General features: G+C 51.8%; 1 protein-coding gene across 2 annotated transcripts in view; it reads right to left on the reverse strand.

Moving 5' to 3' along the window:
• Nucleotides 1-976: 976 nt before the first annotated feature.
• Nucleotides 977-21,422, reverse strand: part of INCENP (inner centromere protein) — a 31,290-nt gene continuing 10,844 nt past the window's right edge. The window contains exons 5-18 of one of the 2 annotated variants that reach the window (XM_050756892.1): nucleotides 18,329-18,380; nucleotides 17,456-17,510; nucleotides 17,221-17,338; nucleotides 16,049-16,100; nucleotides 15,524-15,641; nucleotides 15,301-15,432; nucleotides 11,273-11,382; nucleotides 11,075-11,195; nucleotides 10,594-10,728; nucleotides 9,510-9,694; nucleotides 7,849-7,927; nucleotides 7,583-7,690; nucleotides 6,223-6,373; nucleotides 977-4,667 (exon numbers count right to left, since the gene is read on the reverse strand). In XM_050756892.1, the coding sequence (XP_050612849.1) occupies nucleotides 4,453-4,667; nucleotides 6,223-6,373; nucleotides 7,583-7,690; nucleotides 7,849-7,927; nucleotides 9,510-9,694; nucleotides 10,594-10,728; nucleotides 11,075-11,195; nucleotides 11,273-11,382; nucleotides 15,301-15,432; nucleotides 15,524-15,641; nucleotides 16,049-16,100; nucleotides 17,221-17,338; nucleotides 17,456-17,510; nucleotides 18,329-18,380 (1,631 nt within the window). In that variant the 3' untranslated portion in view covers nucleotides 977-4,452. The remainder of the gene's footprint in view (nucleotides 4,668-6,222; nucleotides 6,374-7,582; nucleotides 7,691-7,848; nucleotides 7,928-9,509; nucleotides 9,695-10,593; nucleotides 10,729-11,074; nucleotides 11,196-11,272; nucleotides 11,383-15,300; nucleotides 15,433-15,523; nucleotides 15,642-16,048; nucleotides 16,101-17,220; nucleotides 17,339-17,455; nucleotides 17,511-18,328; nucleotides 18,381-21,422) is intronic. The other variant, XM_050756893.1, reaches the window with a different exon arrangement.

Here is a 21,422-nt window from a genome sequence, read left to right on the forward strand (position 1 = left end):
ACACATCATGTAAGTGCCCTGGGAACCCCTTAGTGCAAGGGGAGCTATAATCCTACCAGAACACTCTGGATTTATACATGTGTCCACACAAGACCTTCCTTGTGGATTAAGACATTATAACAGCAATTTGAGAAAGAAGGTGGCTCAGGGGACATTAACCCACACAGCGCAGACAGGAAATCCTGAGCGGTTTATCATTTGGTCAGTAAGAAGCCATCAGAAAGTCATGAAAGTCTAGAATCAGTGGCTTGCTCACCAGCTGTAAAGGAGATAATCATGAAGTAGGGATCAATAATTAGTAATTATCAGAGATCAATAATTAGTAATTTGACAGAGATTTACCAGGGAAGAACCAAAATTCCCCACCTCTGAAGGGTGGCTGGGGGAATATGTCTAAAGATCTGTGTCTAAAGATTACTGTGTCTAAAGATCCTCCTGGCTCCTTTTAGCCACATTTGACATATTAATCATCTTCTTACATACAAACGTACACTTGAATGACCCCTCTAGAGTCATTTAAGGGCAGGCTAGGGCCATTTTTAGTATGCTGAAGAACAGAGCACTCTCCCAGGCTGAGGGATTGTGGATGGTCCCAGAGACTCCAGTGGTCCAGGAAGTGGAAATTCCTCACCCATGACACTTACTTTCCTCCCAGGATTGGAGGACAAAAGAGAACAAGAAAAATATGGAGAAAATATGAAGAAAAAACAAAAGAATGTGACAATTCTTGTTCCCAATTTTGAAGCAACTTCATATATGCCTTAAAACAAAGAAGGCAACATAAAACTATAAAAAGGTATCAAAAACCCCACAATAAGGCTTTTCTGATTACTAGGGGAAATGGCAGTTTTAACCAAGGTCAGAAAGTACCCTGAAAATGAAAGGGATATTGGTGTGGTTTGGATATGGTTGCTGAGATCCCACCACTGCACTCCAGCCTGGGCAACAGAGTGAGACCCTGTCTCCAACAACAACAAAAAGTGTAATCCTTTTTATTTAACTTGGACTTGACGAAACTCTAAGAATTCTTGTGTTGATGTTCATGAGGGATAATTGTCTTCTTTTCTTGCAATGTCTGATTTGGGGACCAAAGCAATGCTGGCCTCAGAGACAGAACTGAGTATTCTTTCCTCTTATATTTCATGTGAGCGGTTGTGTAGAATTAGTATTATTTCCTTAAACATGTGGCAACATTTACCACTAAACCTACCTACGTCTACCGTTTTCTTTGTGATAACACATCTTTCATAGAGCTGTGTAGGTTTTCCATTTCTTCCTAAGTAAACTAATCTGTATCTTTTAAGGAATCTGCATTGCTTTCATCTAAACTGTCAAAGGTATTCCTAGAAGTTGTTCATAATAGTCTCTTATTGTTTTAATATCTGTAGAATCTGTAGTGAAGCTACCTAATTTCTGACATTGGTAATCTATCTTTTCTTCTGATCAGTCTAAATAGAATTTTCTTGAGCTTCTCAAAGAACTAGCTTTTGGTTAATTAATTGTCTGTATTTTCTTTTTCTAATGTCTGATTTCTGCTCTACTTGCATGATTTCCCCTTCTCTGTGTACACTTTTAATTTGCTCTTTTTTTCTTTCTAGTTTCTTAAAGTAGAAGCTGAGGTCACTGATTTGAGACCTTTTTTCTAACACAGGCATTGAGCCCTATAAATTCCCCTCAGTACTGCTTTACTTGCATCACAGGATACAAAGTTGACACAAAAGTCAACTGTATTTCTATACACCAGCAATGAACAAGTGGAAACCAAAAATCAGAAAAACAAAACCATTTACAACAGCTCCAAGAAAATAGTTACAAATCTAAGAAAATATGTACAGGATCTGTATGCTGAAACTATAAAATGCTGAAGAAACTAAACATGCAAATAAATGGAGAGACACGTCATGTTCACAGATTAAAAGACGATCATAAATATGTTCATTCTCCCCAAACTTATCTATAGATTTAATGCAATTCCAATCAAAATCCCAGCAGGACTTTTGTAGATAAGCTAACCTTAAAATTTAAATGGAAAGGTAACACTGATACAATAGTCAAAATAATTTTAAAAGAAAAATAAAATTGGAAGAATTATATTACCAGATTTTAATACTTATTACAAAGCTATAGTCATCTTGATTTATGTGGTATTGGCAAAAGGAGAGAGGTACAGATCAATGGGAGAAAACAAAAAGTCTAGAAATAGACCCATACCAATATGGCTAACTCCTGGCAAAGATATAAAAGAAATTCAGCAGAGAAAGGATAGTCTTTCTAACAAATGGTGCTAGAACAATTAGACATCCATCCATATGCTCCTAAACACAAACAAAAAACATAAACTTCATACTTAAAAAAAAGTTAACTCAAAATAGATCATAAATCTAAATGTAACATGTAAAATAAAAAACATTTAGAAGAAAACAAAGGAGAATTAGGACCTAGGACTAGACAATGGTTTCTTAGACATGACAAAAAAACACACTCTATTTTTTAAATTTAATTAATTGGACTTCATCAAATTAAAATTTTTGTTCTGTGAAAAGCACTGGTAAGTAAACAAAAAGCTGGGCTAGGCATGGCAGCTCATGCCTACAATCTCAGCACTTTGGGAGGCCAAGGCAGAAGGATCGCTTCAGACCAGGAGTTTCAGACCAGCCTGGCCAATGTAGCAAGACCTCATCTCTACAAAAAAAAAAATTTTTTTAAAGACAAGCTACAGATTGGGAGAAAATACTGCAAAGCATGTATCTGACAACATATTTGTATCCATAATATGTAAAGATTCTTAAACCCAACGGTAACATAACAATCCAATTTTAAGATGAACAAAAGATTTGAAGACTCTTCACCAAAGATATACAGATGACAGAAATGTACATGAAAAGATGTTCACCATCAGCCATCAGGGAAATTCAAGTTAAAGCCATGATTAGATATCCGTACACACCTATTTGCATGGCTAAAATAAGAAACAGACAATACCAAGTGTTGATAAATATGCAGACCAATTGCAATTACCTTTCTGCTGAATAATAACTTTTTCTTAAACATACTATGTAAAGATGCTTTAAGTGATATTTTGATATTGTGGTTTTAGACAGACACACTCGCCAGTTTACTCAGTACAAGTGTCTAGTCAGAGAATATCGGGAAAAAATTTGAACTGCACAACATATTTGAACAAACCATAAAACGCTTTTCTTGGCATGGGTAGAAACTTCCAGACTTCTATCTATTGTGTTCACTATTTCCTCATTTTTAAAAGTATTCTTGGATTTAGGCTTTATTTTGTCCTTAAGCAGAACTTCTGTAAAAGTTCAAATAGTAAAACATTTTCAGCTTTGCATGGATGGGCCTCTGCTGCACAACTTAACACTGCCCTCAGAGCAGAGCAACTGGAGACAACAGGTAAAGAAATGGGCATTTCTATCGCTTGTGTTTCGATAAAACTTTAAAGAACCGACTGTGGCTGGATTTGGCCCACAGGCCATAGTTTGGCAACCCCGGGCTAGAGTAGCAGATGTATGCATTCAGAAGGCAGCAGCAGACAGCTCACAGGCAGGACCACAGCCAGCTTTCATTGGCGCTAAGCATTTAATTGGCAGCTGCCTGGTTTTGCTGGGGAAATATCTCGCTGCTTGCAAGCACTGGTCCCAAGGTGGTCTCAAGGGATACCCCTTTTCTACTCAGACCTCATGCTTCACCAGCACACAGATGTTCTCAAGTCCATTTGTACCTGTGCAGCAAGGGTGGAGCCTGGGGAATAGAGAGGGTAAGGGACTAAGTGGCAGGGCTGTGTCAAGACACAGGTCTTTCCCAATGAGCAACTTTCCCGTTACAAACAGGGAGCACCCCAAAAAACAGGGAGGAGCTCCACCTGCCCCATCGTGACAGTAACTGAAGTGTTCCTCAGGGGTTATCCAGGCAGTGGAACCACCCACTGCAGCAGCATCTCCGAGGGCGGGTGTCTGCACCCGGTGATCCTGAGGCACGCCGCAGGTGATGGAACAGTACCTTGGTCCTGCAGGCCACCGGTGGCCCAAAACACACCGCTACAGGGCCAGGGCTGAGGCGCCCAGTCTTCACGGTATCAACAGCAGGCTTGAAGGAATATACTTTATTAATCTACCTCCCAAACACTAAAATGCCAAAGACTAAAACGCTAACATTCAGCTAAATTAAAACAACTATTTACAGAGCACTGTCTGCAGGTCATGTAGGGCTGGGCCCGGTTCTTCCCCACCCACCCACCCAGCCCATCCTCCAAACAGGCCTGGGGCCACCTGCCACCTGCAGCAGAAACACCCAGCACAGAGGACGTTTATATACACCTGGCCGAGCCCTCCACAATGGCATGCCAAGAAGGAGGTCAACAGACCAAGACAGAGACCGACAGACAGATAGATAGACATAGATAAGAGGTGAGGCTGCTAAGAAAGACGCAGGCCAGCCTCAGTGCTTCTTCAGGCTGTAGGCCAGGCTGCTGGGGACCCTGGCGCCCTGCAGAGGCGGTGAGTTCCAGACAGCAGAGCTGGTGCGCTTGTGATAGCGGGGCTTGCTCTTCTTGAAGATATCCTCCAAGTCCAGCGGGAGAATGGCTCCAAAGAGTTCCAGAAGGTTCGGTGGGTGGTAGTACTGGTGAATGATGGCCTGGCTGAGCGGGGTGCCTACAGGAGACGACAGATCAGACACTGCCTTGGGGCTCTCCATGAACCTCCCCATCCCCTGCCCCGCAAAGAGCCCTTTCACCCTCTCCAGCCTCCCTACAGAGAGCTCTGTCACCCTCTTTAGCCCTGCCCCTGCCTGTACCACCATCAAACCCAGAGAACGCCCTTGTGTCACATCCTTCCTACCGTCCTCTGGCAGCTTAACCTGTACAAGGTCCTCGAGAGCTTGCATGAGCCGGGCACTCCTTGTACCTGTCCCGACCACCACCTGGGAGGCAGGTTCTGTATTCTCCCATTCAGCAGATTTGCCTAAAGGCATACAGCTAACAATGGCAGAGCCTATGTGTGAAGACAAGCCAAGCTCGAGAGCTTAAGCATAGGATGCCATCCTCGACCACCCTGGCCAGCTGCTTCTCATAGACCCCACAGGCCCTGGCACAATACTGAGGGGCCTCTGGGCAGTGGATGTGGGAGCGCACAGTCCTGACAACGGGGCTGAGGAAGACCCAGGGGATCAGGAGGCCAGACATGCACCAGCACTTGTTCAGCACCAGGTGCGGCTCTAAGGGCCAGCCGTGAGCTCACTCATGTCACTCTCAATACAACTCCTCAGCTGGGTCTTGTCATCACCCCCCTTTCACAGATGAGGAAACTATTTAAGTAAGCTGTTCAAAGTCACCTCCGATTAGGTGGCTTTGCAAGCAATCTGGCTTCTGCTCACTGCCATCTCCCAAACAACTTGACACTAGCAGTTAAGAGGCTTAAAGCACATGCCAGTTACGGTAGGGTTCAGATGAGGTGAAACTCACAAAAACAAGTTTCTGCAGAGTGCCTACCAGCTATAGGATTCCAGGCCCTTCCCTCTGGGACGTCTGCGCCCTTCCCTGACTTCCAGCTCAGCAAACACTGCAAGGCACCCATGGTACCCACTGGCCCTATCCACTCTGGCAGCACCCACTGCTAGCACCTACCCTGCTCACTCAAGCTGGCCTTGCACTCAGGCCTGAGGCACTGCAGTCACGCTCACCCACGTTCTTGTTTAATGCTGGGGCCTGTAAACTCCAGGTCAGATCCTACTCAAGTGCCTCGCGCACTCCTCAGGGCCTTTCCTGCCTCCCCCAGCTGGCCAGAGGCCCCAGGCTCCAGCTTGGTGTTCCACCTAAACCCTTTCCCATTCTAGCTCTGTCCCTGCCCCAGGTGGCTTACTTGGGTCCAAGTCTCTTCAGCCTGGCTGGATGTGACGCTAAGGAGGGGCCCAGTCCAAGTCAGGACACCCAGCAGCATATGCCGTGCCCGAGGCCAGTGCAATTTCATATATTTTTTTGAGAACAAAGGAACCCAACCTCATAGGTCTGGTCCTCAGGAGAGCACAATGACCACAGGGTGCCCCACTCTCCCCCGGGCACATGCATGCCCAAGGCCAGAGCCTCGAGCCGCCAACTCAAGCACACAGCAGCCTCCCAACACCATAGCAGCCAACCCACTACTTCCAGGGCCCTCAAGGTGAGGACCAGGGAGGGCCTGAGTCTCCCAGGGAGCTGTGGGCTTTGCTTACCTCGGGCCCAGTTGGGGATGGGCTTCCGGGGATGGGCCTCATCATCGGTGGAGTCGTCGCTATTCAGATCCATCCCGTAGTTATCTGGGTTGATCTTGGGAGGGGCCCTGCGCCCTTGTGGAGTCATCTGATATGAGGTACAAGTTGGAGACTGGAAAAACAAATGTGGCCATCAGCTCCCTCCGCGGCATTCCAGTCTCTCACCACCGAGGAGCACTGGGGCACTGCTCACCTCCTCCCATTTCACAGGAGAAACAAAAGGTGCAGGATCACTTTTTTTTCTTTTTTTGAGGCAGAATCTCACTGTCGCCCAGACTGGAGTGCAGTGGTGTGATCTCGGCTCACTGCAACCTCCACCTCCCAGGTTCAAGAGATTCTCATGCCTCAGCTTTCCCAAGTAGATGGATTACAGGTGTGTATCACCACACCCGGCTCATTTTTTGTATGTTTAGTAAGGGACTGGGTTTCACCATGTTGACCAGGCTGGTCTCGAACTCGTGACCTCAAGTAATCCGCCTGCCTTGGCCTTCAATATGCTGGGATTACAGGCGAGAACCACTGCACCAGGCCTAGTTTTAATTTTAAAAAGTCACAGAACACACGCTACTCTGTGTCCCCTTTTTTCATGCTAAGGTGTATTGCAAACTTTCTTCCAGGCCAGTGTGTCTAGAATCCTCCTGGGAACCGCTCAGGAGACTCCAGGATTTGCAACTTAACCATCCATCGTTGACAGATACCATACTAACTTCCAAGTTTTCCGCATCTTAACTGTGCTGCAATGAAAACATTATGTTTTGTTTGGTAACAGCACTGAAGTGAAAATAGATCAAATGCTCATCAAGAGGAGCCGGCTGAATTCCAGCACAATGAAGGTACACGGCCCTCAAAACTAAGCAATTTACCTGTGCTGAAACAGACAGATGTCTACAATATGCCTAGCAAAAAAAAAACCGTAGGGGTGGGGGGCTGGAAATCAAGCCACCAAATGGTAAGTGCCCATTTTAAATATGTGTGTATATGGGTGAAAAAGAGAGACAGAGAATATCTGTGTGTGTTAAAAGGGTTACATATGCAAAAATCTACAAGGATATACAATGGGCTTAGTAGAGTTTTCCTGAGGGTCCCTTGTCTTAAAACTTTATACTCTTTTATAAGGTTTAGTTCCTTTTTATCCCCCACCTCAACAAATTCTACTTTTAGAATAACAAAGAATACAAAAAATAGTAAAAACAACTGGGCCAAGTGTATCTGTCCTTTTCCTTAGGGGCCTAACGTAGCCTGTGCCTCTAGCTACTGGGAAGAGAATAATCAGACTGGGCCCCTCCGCCCGAGGGCCTCTCCACTGGGGCCCAGGCTGCACCTGCACGTCCACAGTCACGTTCAGGGCCTTGCTGACCCCTGCTGCCTCCTTGGCTTTCTTCTCTTGCTCCTCCTGCAGCTGCCGCTCAGCCAGACGCTGCTGCTCTTCCTGGAACCAGGCGGCAATGGGGTGTTAGGGAGCTGTGCAGGTGCCCTTCCCTCCCCTCCCTTTCCTTCCCCTCCCTAGGCAGCCCCTGCCGCAGGAGTCTAGACCAGCCCACAGCTCAGGGCAGACCCCAGGGGAGCCCGCAACCCAGCTCCCCTCACCTTCTTCTTCTTCTCCTCCAGTTCCCTCTGCAGCCGCTCCTTCTGCAGCCTCAGGGCCTTCTCCCGCTCCTGCAGCTCCCTGAGGACCCAGCAAGAGCCTGTTAGGACAGGAAGTGGAGCCCCAGCCCAAGCCCTGTTCCCATCCCTGCTGAGGAAGCCAGCCCAGCCAGCAGGACACACCTTAGACGGTGGGATTGCCGAATGGGCAACCAGCTTAGAGCCAAGAGCTGCGCTTTTGCCCCGGAGGCTAGAAGTGTGCACACCTGAGGGTGCAGGGAACACAAGCTGAAGCCCAACATTTGGCCCCCACTTTTCCTTGTAACTTAGGTCTCTGAGCCTCATAACACTTTTATACAATGGAGACCAGAACACACTTCCTCCAGGGTCAACACAAGAATCAAATGGGATGATCCACAATACCCCTAATTATCCTAACCCTCAGGGCAGATACCGGCTCCAAGCATGAACAAGCATGAACAAGCATGAACAAGGGGCTGTGGATGAGTTCTGGAGTCACCGCCACAACACACTGGCTCACAACTTTGAACACATCATTTAACCTCTCTGGACCTGTTTCTCCCTGTGTGAAGTGGAGCTGCTGGCTCCCATGCCACCATGGGCTTCAGCTGAGGACTAAACAAGGAAACAGGTGTAAAGCATGCAGCTGGGGTAACCCACCAAAGCTGCCAACACTGTGACTATCACACCGCCACCCTCAAAGCCCCCTGCCCTGCCCAGCACCCTGCAAGTCTCAAACCACATTAGCCGTACCCTACGCCTTCCCAGACTCTGACCAGAGGACCATGGACAGCTTTGTCTCCGTCAAGCAGCCCTGACGCAGTGCAGCCCTCTGGCTGTGACTTCTCACTGCTCTGATAAGCCTGAAGCCACCCACAAAGATGGACACGGAAAAAAGTGCTACCCGGTGTTTCCCAGGAGGTAGAGAGGGAGAGGGAACAGCTACGGGGCCTGCGTGTCTCACACACACGAGCCTTGTGCTCTACTGCGCGCGCAGATGCAGGATCCCACGTATCTCCCGACCAACAGTGAGTGTGGCTTTTCCTCCTTGGCATCCCCACGACTCCCAGAACAACCAGGCTCAGGGCAGGCCCTGGACAAATGCCCGTAAAACTAAACATGTCTGTTGTACAGAGACTACTGCATCTGCACAGCTGAAAGATCTCAGGGCTCCTGGGTCCACGGTTCCCAAGGCAGGAGAATAGTCTGAAAATATCTGAGTTATCGTCCTCACCAGGGGAGACACATTTAGTGGGGACAGGGGCCAAGGATGCCAAACACTTGCAATGTAACACAAAGATCTCTCCTGCCCAAAATGCCCACGGTGGCCCTGCTGAGAAATATCAGCTCATCCTCTGAGCACCACACCTGCCAGTTACAAAAAGACACCAAAGAGGTCAGCACATGCAGCTGGACGCAGAACCAAGCCAAGCCCTAAGCAAGCCCACCCATCACTCCTTGGATCGCCCATAGCCAATGGGGAGTGTATTCCGGTGGACCACTAGCTGTAGGCCCCTGGGTTTGGTGCGAAGGAAAGCACCTGCAAACCCTCGCATGCAGGTGGGGCTGTGTCCAGGCAAGGGCCACATCGTCTCTCTTCCACACACACGGAGGGCAGGCAGACGGGCCAGCAGGTCCCTCACCTCTCGGCCTGGAGCCGCTCCTGCTCCCGCCGACGCTCCTGCTCTGCCAGCTGCCGCTCCTGCTCGCGCCGCTCCTGCTCCCGCTGCTCCGCCAGCCGCTTAGCCTCGGCCGCCTTCCGCAGCCGCTCCTGCTCCTCCTCCTTCTTCTTCTGCAGCAGCTCTTGGTGCCGCCGCTCTTCCTCCTCCTGAAATGGAGAGCAAGGTCGGGTGCTGTGGCTGGGCCAGGGCCAGAGGCAGGACAGCAGCCCCACTCGCCCGAAGCCCAGGTGCCCCTCCTATCAGCCACCAGCACGGACAACACAGGAATGGTGCCGTGGGACATCCCGGGCAAGGCTCTGCCAGAACCACCAGCAGCAGCCTGAAAAGGCATCTCGTGACAACCGCTGCTGCTGTAGATTTAGCAGAAAGGAACCTCGGAGCCAAACGCGCCAGCTGTGAAACAACGGGCAAGCACTTAAACCCTCTGGCCTGTCTCCTCGTCTATAAAACGGAGACCGCAGTTATTCCTACACTTCATGGGGTTGCTGGATTTATAGGCACAAGACACTTAGAACAGTGCCTAGCACACAGTAAATACCTGAACTTGGTGACTAGTCACATAAGCCCTAATGATGGATTTGCCTTCTCTAGAGTCCTAAGACTGACTGGGATGAGCTGGGTCCTTACTCTTATAGGCAGAACAGTCAGGGAATGGACCGTAACAGCAATTGCATAGAACGCTCAGCAGGCGTCAGACCCTACTGAGCATTTTAGACATTAACACATTTAACCCTCACTGTTACTTGAAGGCATGGAAGCAGAGAGGTCAAGCAGCCTGCACAAGGTCGCACAGCTAATAAATGGCAGAGTTGAGATAGGCAGTCTGGCTCCAAGTATGAGCACTTAACCCTCAAACTACTGCTGCTACAGAAGATGAGAGGCAGGTTCTGGTCACCATCCCCGCCCTGGAGGCTTCTGGGAAACCTCCTTCTTGGCATGAAGCAACAAGATGGTCTGGGTCAACCCCACAAGGCGGGGTGCACCCAATAGGGCCCCATGGTGCTGAGACGGTGCCCACCCCGCCCACCTCCTCCCTGAGGCCCACCTGCGCTCGCACCTGCTGCAGCCACCTGAGCCTACGCGCCTCCTCCTCCTGCTTCCTGCGCGCCTCCACCTCCTCCATCTTCTTGGCCGCCGCCTTCTTCTTGGCCTTCTCTTCCGCCAGCCGCTCCTCCTTGGCCTGCAGAGCCCACCCACACGTGCCCATTGGAGCACCCACATCCAATCCTGCAGAGTGGGGCCCAGAACTCTGCGTGACAGGCCCCACCTGCCCCTGCACACCTGGCTTGTTCCCACCGCCCAGGGAGAGGACACCAGAAGCCGGTCCTGCCTGAGTGTCAGATCCGACTCACAAAGGGCTGCCAGGGAAGCCCTCGGCTGAGCTCAGAGTGGACTCCAGGGCCTGTGGGGCAGGCAGGAGTTGGGTACAGGGGTACAGTGACAAATCAGCAATTTCCTGAGGGGTCCAGTCCTAACCCTTGGGCTAAGTCTGAATTGCCTGGGTCCCCCAGAGCCCAGGCTCCCACCTTCTCAGTCTTCTCGTCGATCTGAGCAAACTTCTGCTCAATCTGCTTCTTCTTTTCCTCCTTCATCTGCTCCACCCGCTCGCGGGCCTGCAGCACCTTACGGAGGCGTTCCTCACGCTTCCTGCGGGGCACAGGACAGTCAGGGGGAGCCCCGCCACGGCTGGGGCAGGCCACGGTCCAGGGAGCCAGGCCACTTACAGCTTCACCTCCTCCAGCCGCCGCCGCTTGTCCTCCTCCACCTTCTGCCTGCGCAGCTGCTCGGCCTCCTCCTTCCGCCGCAGGTTCTCCAGGCGCTGCCGCTCCTTCTCCTGGGGTGGCGGGGAGCGAGGGAGATGGGACATGAGCAAGGACAACCCGCCACCCAGCCCCAAAAGCTGCCCACAGTCCCCAGCAGCCTGTGGCCATGTGGGTGGCAGCATCAGAATGCTTCTTAGGCAGAGGTATCCCCAGTGTGGCTCCAATAGCACCCAGGCCAAGACCCGCAGCTCCCATCTTTCCTCCCAGGAGCACTCAGCTGCCTCACAGGGGCCTGAGCCACAGTGCCCTCAACTGAGCCCTGCCAAGTTTTGGGCAGCACAAAAGTCAGGCTCCAAATAGGATTTATGCTGACGACAACTACATAAACTGTGCATTGAAAACGAAAATGCAGGATGAGCTTGGAAGGGTGAGGAGCAGAAAGGCAGCTCTCCCAGTCACGGTGAATGTTGCAGTAAGGGGGCGGTGCAGACGCAAGGGCTAACTTACGACTATCATGCTTTATAACATCCATACTATATGTATACGTATTTTTTTGTGTATATGAACTATTTCATAATAGTTGAAAAAAATAAAAGGAAATACTGTCAAATCCTAACAGAGGTTACTATAGTCTAGTGAGACGGATTAGGAATGGTATTAATTTTCTTTTATTTTCCAAACTTCCTGTGACACGGCTATGCTTTTTTTTTGGAGACAGAGTCTGCTCTGTCACCCAGGCTGGAGTGCAATGGCACGATCTCGGCTCACTGCAACCTCCACCTCCCAGGTTCAAGCAATTCTCGTGCCTCAGCCTCCCAAGCAGCTGGAACTGCAGGCATGTGCCACCACACCCAGCTAATTTTTATATTTTTAGTAGAGGCGGGGTTTCACTATGTTGGCCAGGCTGGTCCTGAACTCCTGACCTCAAGGGATCCACCCGCCTTGGCCTCCCAAAGTGCTGGGATTACAGGCATAAGCCACCATGTCCAGCTGGCTATGTTCATTTTTAAGGCAACTTTTAAAAAGTACTCGTTGGCTGACAAGCTGGCTGATGCTGGCACCCCCTCCTGGGCAGACACAGAAAGCCCCAGGGGCACAGCCACAGCAATGGGCAGCCAGCAGGGATGGGCAGGGGCTCTAAGCCTTCCCTGGCCCAGGACAAGGCTGGTGCTTTCCCCTTGAACAGTCTGGGGCTGGGTGGAGGCTGGGACCCAGAGTGACACCCACACCCATCACCCCACCCTGGCTCCCAGTAGACGCCCACCTTTGGACACAGTGTCCAGTAGCGACCCGCTCTTCCTGTACTGGTTACTATTGATTTCTCCTTGGCTTCTGAGCCTAACTGGAGGAGCACTCTCACCTAGAAATCTGGCTCCAAGGTAATACCATCCTCCCAAAGGCGGAGAGAAGGGGTCCAGTAACGGGTAAGATGGAGTAGACACACTCCACCTCTCTCTCCCACTGAACGCGGCTACAAAACCTGGACAGAATGCAAGGAGCGGCTACTTGAGGCCTCTAAAACTAAAGAGGAGCAGGCAGATGGGGAAGAAGACCAGACTTGGAAGCACCAGCCAACCAGCAGTGAGTTCCCCAATGTTTTCCTCCAGCCTAACTCAATACAGCCTGGAACTCCAAAGGAGTCACTGGGGCGTGGACAGAAAGAATTCTAGTCCTGACTCAGGCAGCAGAAAGGGAGTATCTAATGCTCAGAGAAGGCAGAAACCCCATTTTTGTTTTTTCTCTTTTCTTCTTTGCCTTGTGCCTCAGCCCATAAGCAGTCCTATGGCAACCAGAGGCAGCAGCAGTTAAAGAAAGCTGCCAAGTCAAAATTCGAGGGAGGAGCTGTGAACCCAAAAGTGTGGCCCAAACCCTGCGTGTTGCTCTTCTGTCTGTGCCCCTGCCAGGTGACCCTGGACAGAGAAAGCTGCCGAGTCAAAACTCAAAGGAGGAGCTGTGATCCCAAAAGTGTGGGCCAAATCCTGTGTGTTTTTCTTTCTCTGTCCCCCTGGCAGGTGGCCCTGGACACAGTCGTAGAAGCACGCAAAGCAGAACAAGGTAACTAAAGCACCAGCTTCCCAGCTGGAGGACAGAAAAGGGAGTCCCAGAGGAGATCAGGAAAATGATACTGCAGGGAATTGACAAACGAATAGGCTCAGCTCCAAGCTGCAGATGCTAGGATCTCACCCTAATTATCCCAGCAAAGGCTGAGAACTAAACTAACAGACCACCTTCCAGGTCCCAGGCTGACTGCTGACTGGCACACACACCCGGGAAAAGTCCAAACAGCACTGCCATCTTCAAAATCGAGACTAACATTGGAACCACAGTCCCCAGAAGGCAGATGGGAACCTGCAGCCTAAACCTAACCAGGTCAATTGCTGCTAAATTGCAATGCTGAGAAAATATCAACCTTGTCCATAGATTTAAACAAGACCCAGAGGCTCGTGGCCTAATGTTCAGGATGCAGTCCAAAAGGACTCTGTAGGCCCCTGGGCTCCTAACTATGGACTGTCCCCACCCACTAGATGCCCTGTGCAGGGACCTGGGATCCCCAAAGCAGGGAAGAGCCACTTCCTGGTCTTCTCTATCACCCCATGAAACCTGCAGGGCTCTGATCGGTCTGGGTGGGGCACAGGTGGTAAGGCCACTGGAAGGTTACTGTCAGTCACCCTCTCCAACAAGAGGGGAACAGGCCTCCATGGGGAGAAGCCAGTTCAGGGCCCACCTGGCCAGCTGCTGGGAAGCCCCTCCCACCTGCCGAGGCCCTCAGCTGGAGGCAGAAGCCCTCCTGGCTGTCACAGGTGTCCCTGTGTGACTGCAGAGGACTCTTCAGAAGGCTTGCAGGAACCAAAGGAATGAGGCGGCTGCGGCCTTGGCAAATGGCACGGGGAGCTGGGGCTGAGGGTTAAGCATGTCCCCATCCGAAGGTCCTTGCTCAGAAGCCAGCCTGGCTCAGCTCAGTTCTGAGGTGTCTGAGAAGAGAACAGCTTCTGCGACTTGTTTCTAGATGCTACCACTCACTGTTCTGCTGTCGCCCAGCACAGCCAGACCCGGCCTTCCACCTCAGCTCAGACCCACACTTGCCCTCCCCTGTCATCCCACTGCCTCAAGGCTACTGCTCAGGTCTGTGAACCAATAAATCTCAGTGGCTCTGGGGACCACAGACAACCTGTCTGTTCTCTTCACAGACCCACAGACCCTGAGGAGGCCTGGTGCTGGGGAGGAGGCAGGGAGGTGGCTGTGGGGAACACGTCAAGCTGTAGCCCTGGTGAAAAGCCGCACCCCCTCGCTTCCTCCTAGGAGCAGAGTCAAGGGCAGGGAGGGCAGAGAAAGATGCTGGGGCCCAGAACTGCTGGGCGCCTCCAGCCAGTGCACTCCTCACCGTCCCACTCTCTTCCTAAGGCTCCCCTCCCGCTTACGATGTTAGTGCATCTACAGGTGCTGTCAGCTACGCAGGGAAGGGGCTACAGCGGGTAAGTGCTAGGTGGGGCGGGTTACCGACAGGAAAAGGCTTTACTTACGACAAAGCTGCACTGTGGAGAGGAGACAAGGGAAAAGGTAAGAGTTAATGCCAGGCCGGGGGACGTCCTGCCAGGCAGGCCACATGCCCAGCTGTGCCAGCAAGCGTGTGTGGGGCCCGCCCTCCTGCCAGCAGCACCCCCACCGCCTCTCCTGTCACCCAACCCTCACCCCAACGGTGGAGGTGTCCACAAGTACCCCTCACCTTAACCACACAGATCTCCAGGGCTCACACTGAGCCGGCCGAGCCTCCAGGCTGCAGTCCAGAGCCCACAGGTCAAGTGCAGGACAGTGCCCCCAGAGGTCAAGACAGCTGGTGGCCACAGAGGCTTCAGCTGGCCCCTAACAGTGCCAGGCCACACCTGCCTCCGCCCAGGCTCACACTACTCCCAGTATCTTAGGGGACAGACTGGACCTTCAGCCACACTGCCTGGTTCCCACAAAGCCCGACCTGGGCACAGGCCCCTCACCTTGGGGTCCACGCGCAGGGGAGTGTTGCGCTTAATAAAGGACTTCATGACGCTGCGGGGAGCTGAGGTCGGGGTCATGAGCATCTGGTTCCTCTGCACCGTGTGCAGAAAGGTCCGGAGGGGCCGCACCACCTGCAGACGAGGACCAGGGTCAGGAGTGGGCAGGCGGGGCAGGGTACCGAAGGGGGTCAGGGTTCTAGGGCAGGGCAGACGCCTGGCTCACCTTGCTGGACGGGCAGGGTGAGGAAGGGGTCTTGCTCCTGGGGGGCTGCAGCTCCTCATCCTCCAGGTGCTGCTCCTCGTCCAGCTCACTCACCGCCTGCTTGTAGCTGCGCTTCCTCCTGCCACGGCGCAGGCGGCGGCATCACAGGGCTGCCCGCCACAGCCCATCAAAAGTCACCCCGGTGAACAATTCTGGGCCCAGGCCACCGGCCTCTAGGCTGAAAGAGGCTGCAGAGCCTAACCAACCCTCTGCTGCCCACTCAGAGAAAGGGAGGTGAACAGTCCAAGGTCACATGGCCAGGAGACCGCCCTAAGACGGGGTCAACAATCGGTTCGCCCTATTCCCAGGCTGGCGCTCATCCACAGCATGGAGCCGCCTCCTTGGTTAAGTCTCAACACCAGGCCACACCCCAGCAGAGAGGCTCTGAAGCCCCCGAGCACAGATCCACCCTCCCTGAGCAAGGACACAAGGCCATGTCCTCCAGGGCCCTCAGAGGAACCCGCACACCCCTTCCCTGATGCAAACCTGGCACTCTGCGGTGGCTCTCTGGGTCCATCTGCTTGGTCTGTCTTGGCCTCTGTGAAAACAGCAATTTCAGCAAGGCTGCAGAAATGATGGCGGCGGCAGGGTAGGAATGGGGGCCTAGGGGGAAGGGGTCCCTGGGCAGCAGCCTTGGCAGTGAGCAAGGCTCCCTTCCTGGCAGCTCCGGGGTGGCCAAATGCAGACGTATCAGCCTTAACCCTGACTAGCCTTGAGGAATCTACAGATGCCAGGGCCTGGCTACCCGCAGCTCATGAACCCCTCCCCGCCAGTGCCTGGCTCTATGGTAGGCAAGGCAGGGTGGGACGGTCCCGTCGAGGCGGCAGCCCCAGACGTGCCCCACCCACCTCTGACACTAAGAACAGTGTGTGGACACCTTGTAGAAGCAGGAGCTCTAAGCCCCTTGCACAGATTCTAAATCCCACCCCTCCTGGGCCATGCGGCTGGTGTGGCCATGACGGGAGGAGGGGGTGGCTCCAGCTGCAGGGTCAACATGCGGGGTGTAGGGTCAGTATGTTCGTTTCACTGCTAGGAGAAAGTGCACGTCACTCCAAAAGTTCCCCGCAGCAGCCCTGAGGGCCGTGAGGCTGGCATGACCATTGTCCCTGACCACGTCGTAAAGAGGAGGAGGCCATGTTCAAGATCTCATAGCTATAGTGCACTTCCCACCAGAGAGAAGCACCCTTCTCAGGGAGATGTGAGCAGGACCCTGGGACACGCCCAAACCCACTGTTCTCCAGCCCTCTTTAGACAGGGATGGACCGACAAAGGTCAGAAAGGAGCTGGCAGCAGAGGCAAAGCAGGAGGCCAGGTGCGTGTTCAATTCCCAGCCCACGGCTCTTCCCACTGGTCCCTGGAGTCGAGGTCAAGGCTTTGACCTGGCCTCTTCATATCCGTACCCCAATGCAGCCCCTTCCCCTGCTTCCTGTCCCAACCACCCACAGCCCCCCATGCAGCACTCAGTGACAGCTCCAGCCCAACAGTGGGAGGTGAAACCTACAGACTCAAAAGGGATCTCTGCACCCCCAGGTTTAATTTCTCTTTAGCCTACTGGCCCAGAAATAGGGCTTCCTTATCCCCAGAGAGAAGGTCAGGCCGAGGCCACCAAGGCCCGCTGTGGCTCTGGGCACTAAAGGCGGCAGGTCAGGGAGCCTCACCTTGCTGCCCTGCAGAGGGCGTTTCCGGACTGCTGGCTGCAGGCTTCGGGTTGGGTGTGCTATTGCCAATCTCCGTGTCATTGCGGGGCCACGAGTTATTTCCGTTGTTCTCAGGGACCTGTGGAAAGAACCAAGGCTTTAGGGGTCTCGACCTGGAACCCAAGGCCCAGGATGGCCGCAGGGCAGAGCGGGAGCCCCAGAGGGGAGTCCTCCCTTCCCCAGGCAGCCGCCTTACCTCTGGCTCAGCTGCCGCTACTGGCTCAGCCTCCTCGGGGGACTCCTGCTCAGGACTGAAAACAGAAGAGGGGACTTTGTGGGGACTGCCCAGCTAGTCCAAGCCCTCCCCCATAGGGAGTCCCTCTCCTACTCCAGGGATGGGGGACTCAAAATGTCAACACAAGGTGCCCTGGACAGGGCCACCAACCCACAGCCCCTGCGGGATGGGAGGATGGCAGCCCCAAGCCATGGCTCCGTGGGCACATGAGGGATGTCAGCTTCAGAATGTGGCTTCATCTCCCAAGCACCCCACCACACAGCTGACACAGAGCCCTGTCCTCAGTTCCACCTCCACCTCTTGGACCCAGGTGAGCTGCATCTCTTTTGTGGTCTGTTCTCCATTCACCATGGGGCGGGCAAGGCCAGCAGGTCTGCCCAGTCACCCTGTTTCCCCATCCCAAGAACAAACCCTCTGCTCTGCAGGAAGGAGGGAGGGGCTGGTTTTAGTGATGGCAGGACACGGCCTCCAGGAAAAGGAGTCTGTGTCCCGGCCAGAAGCAGCACTGGGTGTAATCCTGGAGCACCACTATCCTACCCCAGCCAGTCTGAATGGCAGCTGGCAGCTCCGCCTCACCCCCAACCTCTGGAGCTCACACGCCAGGGTCAGGTCTGGCCAGGCAACCAGCAACACTGACGGGCGCTGCAAGGAGACCAGGCGACCAACACTCACGTCACTCACTGCCTGGTCAGACAGGGGAAACGGGCAGCCCCTGGGCAGTCAGGGATCAGTGGGGAAGGCTCAGCCCAGGAATTGCTTCCAGCCTTGGTGCTCACCTTGGCTCCCTGTCCTGGTGTGCCCTGCCCACTTGCAAAGCCCTGGAACTGAACTCACCCAACTTTCTCGGGCACCTCAACATTCAGAAGCCTCTCCAGGTAACTGTGACCTGAGGGGGAAAAGCAAGGCACAAAAGATGTCACCAGAAACCACTCGAAGGGGTCCAGGGGACCAGGTTCCAGCAAGGGCCTGGCCACTGCTCCCATCACTAGCCCTGCCATGCCCAGGACCCTCCCCTCAGCACTCATCCTAGTGTCTTTATCGGAGTTCCTGGCTTCATGTCCCCTGCTGCTTCCCAGATGGTCTTCCCATGCCCATCTGAGCACAGCTGGGCATCCTCACTGGGCTGGGAATATCTTGAGAAGAGGGACAATGTCTGTTGCAGCTCCAGGCCCCAAACTCCCAGCATGGGGCACAAGACAAAGCAGCTCATTCTGTTAACAAATATTCATCAAGTGCCTACAGTGTACTGGGACCTGAGCCAGGCCCCAGGGCCCCAACGGTGAGCAAAACAGAACCACTGTCTGGTCTAGATAACAATCATCAAATAGTCCCGTCAACAACACCAGCATGGCCAATGATGGAACACAGCACAGAAATTTTTTTTCTTTTTTTTGAGACGGAGTCTCTCTCTGCTGCCCAGACTGGTGTGCAGTGGAACCTCAGCTCACTGTAACCACCGCCTCCTGGGTTCAAGCGATTTCTGGCTAATTTTTGTATTTTTAGTAGAGACGGGCTTTCACCATGTTGGCCAGGCTGGTTTTGAACTCCTGACCTCAAGTAATCCACCCGCCTAGGCCTCCCAAAGTGCTGGGATTACAGGCATGAGCCACCGCGCCTGGTCCAGAGCAGAGAATTTTAAAAGCCTATGACGGGGGGACCTGAGCTGGTCTGGAGGAGTTTACAGACAAAGGAGGAGGATGTCCAGGCCAGTGGTTCTCAGCTTGCATTCTCTGATCCCTGGATGTCCTTGAGACCCTTGGGGGATCCACGAGGTCATAACTAATCATGATACTAAAATCATGATACTAAAATATTACTTTCCCCCTTTCACTGCGCTGACACTTGCCCTGAGGGCACAAAAGCAATGAGGAACAAGCTGCTGAAGCCTCAGCCCCAATTGAGGCCAGAGCATCCATCAAACACTATCCTCGGACCACACACTCACAGGAAGGAGAGATGTCCAGTTTCACTGAGGAATGTCCTTGAGGAAGGTGTAAAAAGTACTAATTTTTTTTTTTTTTTTGGAGACAGACTCTCACTCTGTCACTCAGGCTGAATGCAGTGACTCAATCTCAGCTCACTGCAACCTCCACCTCCTGGGTTCAAGCGATTCTTGTGCCTCAGCCTCCCAATTAGCTGGAATTGCAGGCACGTACCACCACACCCAGCTAATTTTTTATATTTTTAGTAGAGACAGGGTTTCGCGATGTTGGCCAGGCTGGTCTCAAACTCATCCTCAAGTGAACCACCTGCCTCAGCCTCCCAAAGTGCTGGGATTACAGGCGTGAGTCACCGCGTCTGCAAAAGTCCTAATTTTACTAAATCTAAACTCAAGTACATGCCATTTCTACTCTCCTGTGTGCTGAGGTGGGAAGTGTGCCGAACGCCTGTTGCTGCAAACGCAACTCTCCGCGAAAAGCGCTCGTCTCTAAGCCGCCAGCTGCACTAGCCGCTTCTTCACCTGGAACACTATTATTATTTAAAAGAATGACTGACACACATTGGTTATTCAATCTTGGCTATCTGGAAGACATTTTCTCACAAGTCAATGAAGTGAATCCATCACAAAAATAAAACACCATGTGCTAACAATAATTTAAAAATTGAAACAAAAAGAATCCAAGAGTAGAATTTTGAAAAGCACGTATCCACCACCAGCAGGGCCACAGCATCCTAATACCTAAGGACTTTTCTGATGAGGTCAGAAAACAAACGTGCTTTTTTAGGATATTATACAATGAAGGGTGTCAACACTTGGAAGACGTGCATAACCTGGTGAAGCAATATTTTCCAAATGATCGACGTATGTGGTTATGAAATCACACATATCTAAAAGATCAAAGTGTGGCTGGGCGTGGTGGCTCATGCTTGTAATCCCAGCACTCTGGGAAGCCGAGGCGGATGGATGATTTGAGATCAGGAGTTTGAGACCAGCCTGGCAACATGGTGAAACCCCGTCTCTACTAAAAAGACAAAAATTAGCCAGGCATCGGTGGGCGCCTGTAATCCCAGCTACTCGGGGGGCTGAGACAAGAGAATTTCTTGAACCGGGAGGCGGAGGTTGCAGTGAACCAAAATCATGCCACTACACTCCAGCATGGGTGACATAGTGAGATTTCATCTTTAAAAAAAAAAAAAAAAAAGGTGCAAGGTAGACCCCTATGGAACCAGCAACATGGTTTCAGACTACACCACAACAAACCTTGAAGAACTACCACTTCTTGCGCTGGTCCTGATAACAAAGAATATGCACAATTATCTGAAAAAGCTATGAAGATATTCCTCCCTTTCCCAACTACACGTCTGTGTGAGGCCAGATGTTCTTCAGCTACTTTTTTTTTTTTTTGTGAGACAGAGTCTCACTCCGTCACCCAGGCCGGAGTGAAGTGGTGTGAATTCGGCTCACTGCAACCTCCACCTCCCGGTTTCAAGCAATCCTCCTGCCTCAGCCTCCCAAGTCGCTGGGACTACAGGCACACACCACCACGCCCAGATAATTTTTTGTATTTTTAGTCGAGATGGGGCTTCACCATGTTGGCCAAGATAGTCTCGATCTCTTGACCTCATGATCCGCCAGCCTCAGCCTCCCAATGTGCTGGGATTACAGGTGTGAGCCACCGTGCCCGGCCAGTTCTTCAGTTACTTTAACCCAAACAGCGCAATGCAACAACAGATCAAACACAGAATGAGGCTTCTTTAAAGTCACACAATAAAGAGATTTGCAAAATGTAGAATAATGCCAGTCTCCTCAGTACATTTTTGTTTTGGAAAAGTTATTTTTTCATAAAAAGTCTTAATGTAAACAGGTGATAGGCTTGGTACTTACATTTTGCAATGTCAAAATACTAAACAATATTTTTAAATCTTTAAAGTACTAGATATTCATATAAAAATATTAACTAAAATTTAAATACTTTTAAAATCCTGT

The sequence above is a fragment of the Macaca thibetana genome, chromosome 14 (genome assembly GCF_024542745.1).
Source record: "Macaca thibetana thibetana isolate TM-01 chromosome 14, ASM2454274v1, whole genome shotgun sequence".
Lineage (NCBI taxonomy): Eukaryota > Metazoa > Chordata > Mammalia > Primates > Cercopithecidae > Macaca > Macaca thibetana.